Raw genomic sequence first — 6,913 nt, forward strand, 5'->3', positions numbered from 1 at the left:
GTATTAAAATATTATTGTAAAGTTTTTTCCAAACTGAATAACGCACGTTCTGAGTACTGCCATTCTCCCGTTCCAATATCCTTTTCCATTCATTACTTTGGTTGCCCAGTCTTGAACCCGCTCCTGCTTCGCTTATCTTTGATGTGAACTGGTGCCTAAAAGTATTTACAATATTCCACGCACAGTCTGATTATTGATTTGTAAAGCAGCAAAACAGATTCCCATCTTGTACATCATTTTCTGTCCTGTTGCATTTATAATACTGGTCTGTTTTAAAGTAGAGGAGGGGTACCGGGGTGCGACTGCTACCGCTGCACCCGCTATGGCTATGTCTCTACTGACATAACATTGGGTAAAATTACATCAAAACTAATGGACATGTAATTTAAAAAACTAAACAGCTTTTTTTTTTTATTTCGTTAATAGCTTTCTTTGAAGAACTGCTCCACCATCTACCACTAGAGTCATGGAGAACATCACAATAGCGTATCCGACCTCCGGTATTACTCTATTGGACAGCACTTCTAGTATGACCACCAAATATTATGACTATGACAAGTACGTAAAGTCTCCTCTAGACTACATCACTTTGGTGGTCTACTCTTTGACCTTTCTACTGGGGACTATCGGGAACGGCCTGGTTATCTGGTTCACAATCTTTAGGATGAAGAAGACGGTCAACGTCATTTGGCTTCTTAATTTATCGATAGCTGACTTTACCTTCTCGATATTTCTCCCTTTCAGCATTATCTACCTGGCGAATGATTACAAATGGCTCTTTGGGAACTTCATGTGCAAGTTGAACTTTATGGTCCTTTTCCTCAATCTGTTTGCATGTGTCTTCCTTCTCACCGTCATCAGTATAGATCGTTGTATCGCTGTTATATTCCCGGTTTGGTGTCTGAACCACCGAACTCCAAGATTGGCTTTATTCGTTGTCATAGGAGTTTGGATCCTGGCTATTGTATTTAGCTTACCATATTTTATATTTCAAGACACTTTAGAGTATAATAATGTTGTTGTTTGTTTAACCAATTTTGAACTTAATCAGTCGCCAGACATCGGTAGGTCCCGACAAGGATGGACAGTGATAATAAGATTCATTGTGGGATTTCTTATTCCTTTCATCATCATGGTCACCTGTTATACTGTGATTGCTCTACGAATCCGAAGAAACCCCATGACCACCTCTACCAAGCCTTTCAAAGTCATAATTGCCGTGATAATTTTCTTCTTGGTCTGTTGGCTTCCTTATCATATCTTCTCCTTCCTGGAGTTGTATTCAGCTTATCGGGAAGATGAGTATCTGTCTTCTGAAATCCGTATTGGGATTTCGATCACCGCAAGCCTGTCATTCTTGAACAGCGTTGTCAATCCTTTTCTTTATGCTTTTATTGCTCAGGATTTTAGGGCTACATATTGGAGGTCCATCCAGTCTGTATTCCAGAAAGTTCTTATCTAGGATTCAGTACATAATAATCTCAAGAGCAAGACCAAGTCCACGCTTGACTCTAATGTAGTCCAACTGATAAAGTTACATAGTTACATAGCGTCTCATGGTGCAGAAATCCCAACGACGAAGGAGATATTGGACAAAGGTGCAAGTGTTACCCTCACCTGGGAAAGTTGTGCGATTTACAGGCACAACTCTGATTAAGCACATAGAGGAGATGTAGTTGCTTCTGCTTCCTAGCCGATGGGACAATAGGACTCCACCTCGATGGTTCAGCATTCAAACAGGAAAACAATGGAAGCTAAATAGCGCTACTTTATCAAGATAAGAGGTCATCAAGCTTGTTGTTGGTAATAAGGTGACGCGTTTCGACACCGGACAGGCGTCTTCTTCAGACCTTATGCATAAAAAAACGAAACACAATGTGGATTATAAACACAAAAAAATGCCAAAAAGACACAAAATTACATCATGAGAGGCAGTTGCCTAAGCCACTTAAGCAGTTGCCTAAGCCACTTAAAAGTATAGAACCAAAGCATTTCAGAAGGGCCGTACAAGCAGTGATTGGAACAACAATATATGTTGTAATAGAGTATTGTGTAATAAAACAGTATTTATAAATTAGTCAATGTGGTTGATTAACCTCTTAGTTTCCAAGCCGTTTTTTCCGCCATTTTCATTTTTCACTCCCCGCCTTCTATAAGCCTTAACTTTTTAACTTTTTTTATTGTTTTTGTCAATGGAGTGGTGTGAGGGCTTGTTTTTTTGCGGGAAGAGTTGTAGCTTCTATTGGCACCATTTAAAGTACCATATAATGTACTGGGCAACTGAAAAAAAAATCTAAGTGGTGTGGAATTGAAAAAAACTGTGATTCCTCCATTTTCTTTTGAGTTTCGTTTTTACATCTTTCACTCTGTGGTAAAAACGTAAAATTTACTTTATTCTGCTGGTCAATACGGTTACGACGATACCATATTTATATTGTTTTTGTTTTATGTTTTATAAAGAAAAGAGCTAATTGCATTTTTTTCCATATTCTAAAATCCATATTTTTTTTTACTTTTCCGTTGATTGAGTGGTGTGAGGGTTTATTTTTTGCGGTACAAACTGTGTTTTCTTTTATTAATACCGTATTTTGGTACGTACTTTTTGATCACTTTTTATTAAAAAACATTTCACCGCTAAGTTGACAAAAAAAACGGTGATTTCTGGCGGTTTATATTTTTTCTTTTTACGGCGTTTACCGTGCACATTAAATAATGGTATATTGTAATAGTTCTGACTTTTACTGATGCAGCGATAGCAATTATGTTTTTGTTTTTAAATTTTAAATTACACATTCTATCAGTCCCCCTAGGGGACTTGAACCAGCAATCGTTGGATCGTTGGTACAATACACTGCAATACTAATGTATTGCAGTGTATTGCAGTATATTGTCAGTTTTACAGCCATCTGTTAAGCCCTGTCACAGGGGGGCACCCCCCTCTCTATAATACCTCAGATGCTGCGGTTGCGATTGACCGCAGCATTTGAGGGGTTAAGCGCCCAGGAACAGCGCAATAGCTGTTCCTGGCCGTAAGTCCCGGGCAGGGCTGCCGTCAGGAATTTCTGGGCCCCATACTGCCAATGAGTCTGGGCCCCCGACCCCCTGGTTATTAGGAGGGGGGGTGAAATGTAAAGGGGCGGGAGGTAGGGCACATTAAAAAGAAAACTCTTTGGAGGAGCAGGGCAGAGACAGGAGGTGGATGTCGGAGGGCAAAGGGGAGAGACTAAGTGCCAGGGCTGGGAGAACTGAAAGTAGCAGTGGTAGCCAGGGGGGAGACGCAACCTCACATGGGCTCTGTGGAGTGACAGGGAAGAGACAAGAGACAGCGGCTCTGTGGGGGGCAAAAAGGGAAAGTGAGTGTGAGTGTGTGTGTGTGTGTGTGTGTGTGTGTGTATAGAATCTGTCAGGGTGTAGGAGGGCAATATAAACAAAAATCATTGCACTGAAGCCCTATACACAGCAGAGTCACTCACCAAAATGTAGTCCCTAAGATCTCCCACCGCCACGTGCATGCCTGGATGATGCTTTTGCATTCTCTTCACACGCTGCACACACGTTATCTGTGTAAAAACCACACAACAAAATAAATTCAGACACCAAACCAGCAAAAAATTCAGATCCTAGACCAGACCTGTTAGGTAGTTCAGACACCTTTCCACCAGACCCCTACCTGTGGCAAGAGTTTAGCATTTAGACTTTTATCTACAGGGGAGTGTGTGTGGCGCTATCTACAGGGGGGTGTGTGGCACTATCTACAGGGGGGTGTGTGGCACTATCTACAGGGGGGGTTTGTGGCGCTATCTACAGGGGGTGTGTGGCACTATGTACTGGGGTGTGTGTGGCACTATGTACTGGGGTGTGTGTGGCACTATGTACTGGGGTGTGTGTGGCGCTATGTACAGGCGGGTGTGTGTGGCCCTATGTACAGGGCTGTGTGTGGCGCTATCTACAGGGGGCTGTGTTTGGCGCTATCTACAGGGGGCTGTGTTTGGCTCTATCTACAGGGGAGGTGTGTGGCACTATCTACAGGGGAGAGTGTGGCACTATCTACAGGGGGGAGTGTGGCACTATCTACAGGGGGGTGTGTGGCACTATCTACAGGGGGGTTTGTGGCGCTATCTACAGGGGGTGTGTGGCACTATGTTCTGGGGGGGGGTGTGGCACTATGTACTGGGGTGTGTGTGGCGCTATGTACAGGCGGGTGTGTGTGGCCCTATGTACAGGGCTGTGTGTGGCGCTATTTACAGGGGGCTGTGTGTAGCGCTATCTACAGGGGGCTGTGTGTAGCGCTATCTACAGGCGGCTGTGTGTGGCGCTATCTACAGGGTGGGTGTGGCGCTATCTACAGGGCTGTGTGGCGCTATCTACATGGGATTGTGTGGCGCTATCTACAGGGGGCAGTGTGTGGCACTATCTACAGCGGGCAGTGTGTGGCACTATCTACAGGGGATTCCAGTCCAGGAGGAGACCCTGACCTCACTGTCCATATTTGGACAGTGACCTCAGGGGCTACCTCTAGGAGAGCAATCCCCGGCCAGAGTGTCGGCAACTCTATGGCCGGGGATTCCGCTCCTGGATGGGTGAATGGCAGAGCAATAAGCTGATACTTTCCTGCTCTGCCATAGTATTCAATTGTATCTGCATCCTGTGGACGCAGATACAATTGTATATGGCAGTGGCTGAGACACGTCTGGGACAGTAATTTGCCGGGACTGCCTCTGTAGATTCAGGACAGTCCCTGCAAATTCAGGACTGTTGCTAACTATGCCTCCGGTATAAGCTTTCTCCCCCTACCCATTTATACTCTCTCCTTCCTCTACCCCTCCCCATGTATAATTTCTCCCCTCCCTTCAGATATCATCACTTTTCACCCAATTATTACCCCCCCCCCCCATTGTATAATGCCTCCTCCAGTGGAGGGATGTCACGATACCAGAATTTGGACTTCGGTACCTATATTTTGTGTAGTATTGCGATTTCGATAACAAAGCGATACTTTGCCAACAGTAATAAAAAAACAAAACAGTTCTTCCATTTCTGATGTGAGGCACGAGGTGTGATAGTAAATTTAAGCTCCATGTGTCTCACATTAATAGTAATTAACCCCATCATGTTCCTCAATTATAATGGGTTAATGTGTAAGGTACAAGATGGGGTTAATTACTATTAATGTGAGGCACATGGAGGTTAAATTCATCATCGCACCTCGTGCCCCACAATATTAAGTGAAAGAAGTTTTTATTTTATTTTTTACAGCGCACACATCATAAATGACGCAAAAAAATTGTACAGGTTATTACGGTTGCGCCAATACTGAATGTGTATATTTTATGTATTGAGACTTATTTTAATGTGTTTTGTAAAAAAGGTGTATGTGTATTTTTTTTCATTTAACATTACTTTATGTTTTTACTTTATTTTTAAACTTTAATGTACTGGTATATATATCTATATACGGATAGTACACAGGCCTGAGTATGCCCTAACAGGAAATATGGTAATACAGCACTGGGGTCCTTCAATGGACCCTGGGCTGTCTGCCCATATATGGTATGTCCTTCAATTGCGTCACAGGAATTCCCTGTGACGTGATCCAAGGGGCATCCCCCCTTCTCATTTTCCTCTGAATGCTGCAGTCCGCTGTGATCGCAGCATTCAGGGGAATAGCGGCGGAGATGAGAGGTTTCTCTGATCTCTGCCTTTATAGAGTGGGACTGCGGCTGTGTAATACAACCATTGCCCCGCCCCGCACGCGATCAGCATGAGGTGATGCGGGCGGCGCTGCACTAATGAGCGGCGGTTCAGGCACTGAAGACAGAACATGTGGGTGTTTTGCAGCGCACCCGCCATGTTCTGTTTTCAGTGCCGCCGCTCATTAGTGCAGTCCTGGCTGCATCACATAATCCTGGCGGCGCGTACATGTCAGGACTCCAGAGCGGGGCCGTAACTGTATTACACAGCCGCACTCTCATACATTCATGTATTACAATATTGAGCTGTGCGGCCGGACAGCTTAGTATCAAAATACATGAAATAACGGTATCGAACCGTTTGGGGGTGCACGGTATCGAAACCGTATCAAAGTTTTGATGCATCGTGCATCCCTACTCAAGTGCCATCCTCCCTCCATTATTATCTTCTTCCCACTCTAGCATAATTTCCCTCCCTACCCAATGCCATCTCCCTGCCCCCATTATCATCTCCCTGCCCCCATTATCATCTCCCTGCCCCCATTATCATCTCCCTGCCCCCATTATCATCTCCCTGCCCCATTATCATCTCCCTGCCCCCATTATCATCTCCCTGCCCCATTATCATCTCCCTGCCCCATTATCATCTCCCTGCCCCCATTATCATCTCCCTGCCCCCATTATCATCTAACTCTGCCCCCATTATCATCTCCCTGCCCCCATTATCATCTCCCTGCCCCATTATCATGTCCCTGCCCCATTATCATCTAACTCTACCCCCTCCCCATAGAAAGCAAAAAAATCTTCCCCACGTCTGTATTAGTTTACACTGCAGCATAGGATTGTATCACTATCAGCTCCACGAGCTCTTTTCTCCTGTCCTGTGTAAACAGAGGGAGAAGACAGGTTTATTGTCACATGTTACACAGGACGGGAGATAAGAGCCGCAGAGCTGATACAATCCTATGCTGCGGTGTTAACATAATACAGAGGGGGGTAAGATATTTACTTTCTATGGGGGCAGGAGGAGATTTTTTCAGGAGGCTCCGGGCAGCAGCAGCCGGACACAGACATAACTTAGTACTCACTGTGTCTGAAGAAGAAGACACCGACTGCTGCTGCTGCTGGACGTATCCTCCGAGGCTGAGCTCATAACTCCCGCTGCTGTGATGTCTCCACCCCTTGTCTCCTCCCCACACGCTGTCACGCTGTTGTGGAGGAGG

At 44.9% G+C, this 6,913-nt stretch overlaps 1 protein-coding gene across 1 annotated transcript; it reads left to right on the plus strand.

Annotated features, from left to right (window-relative positions):
* Positions 1-466: 466 nt before the first annotated feature.
* Positions 467-1,463, plus strand: LOC142661599 (chemerin-like receptor 1). The gene has a single exon (XM_075839022.1). It carries the CDS (start codon positions 467-469, stop codon positions 1,460-1,462), a length of 996 nt encoding a protein of 331 aa, XP_075695137.1. The 3' UTR covers position 1,463.
* Positions 1,464-6,913: the final 5,450 nt, after the last annotated feature.

This window comes from Rhinoderma darwinii, chromosome 10, assembly GCF_050947455.1.
Source record: "Rhinoderma darwinii isolate aRhiDar2 chromosome 10, aRhiDar2.hap1, whole genome shotgun sequence".
NCBI lineage: Eukaryota > Metazoa > Chordata > Amphibia > Anura > Rhinodermatidae > Rhinoderma > Rhinoderma darwinii.

Coding starts and splice junctions, on each gene's coding strand:
- LOC142661599 (XM_075839022.1), top strand. CDS start 467: ATGGAGAACATCACAATAGCGTATCCGACCTCCGGTATTACTCTATTG.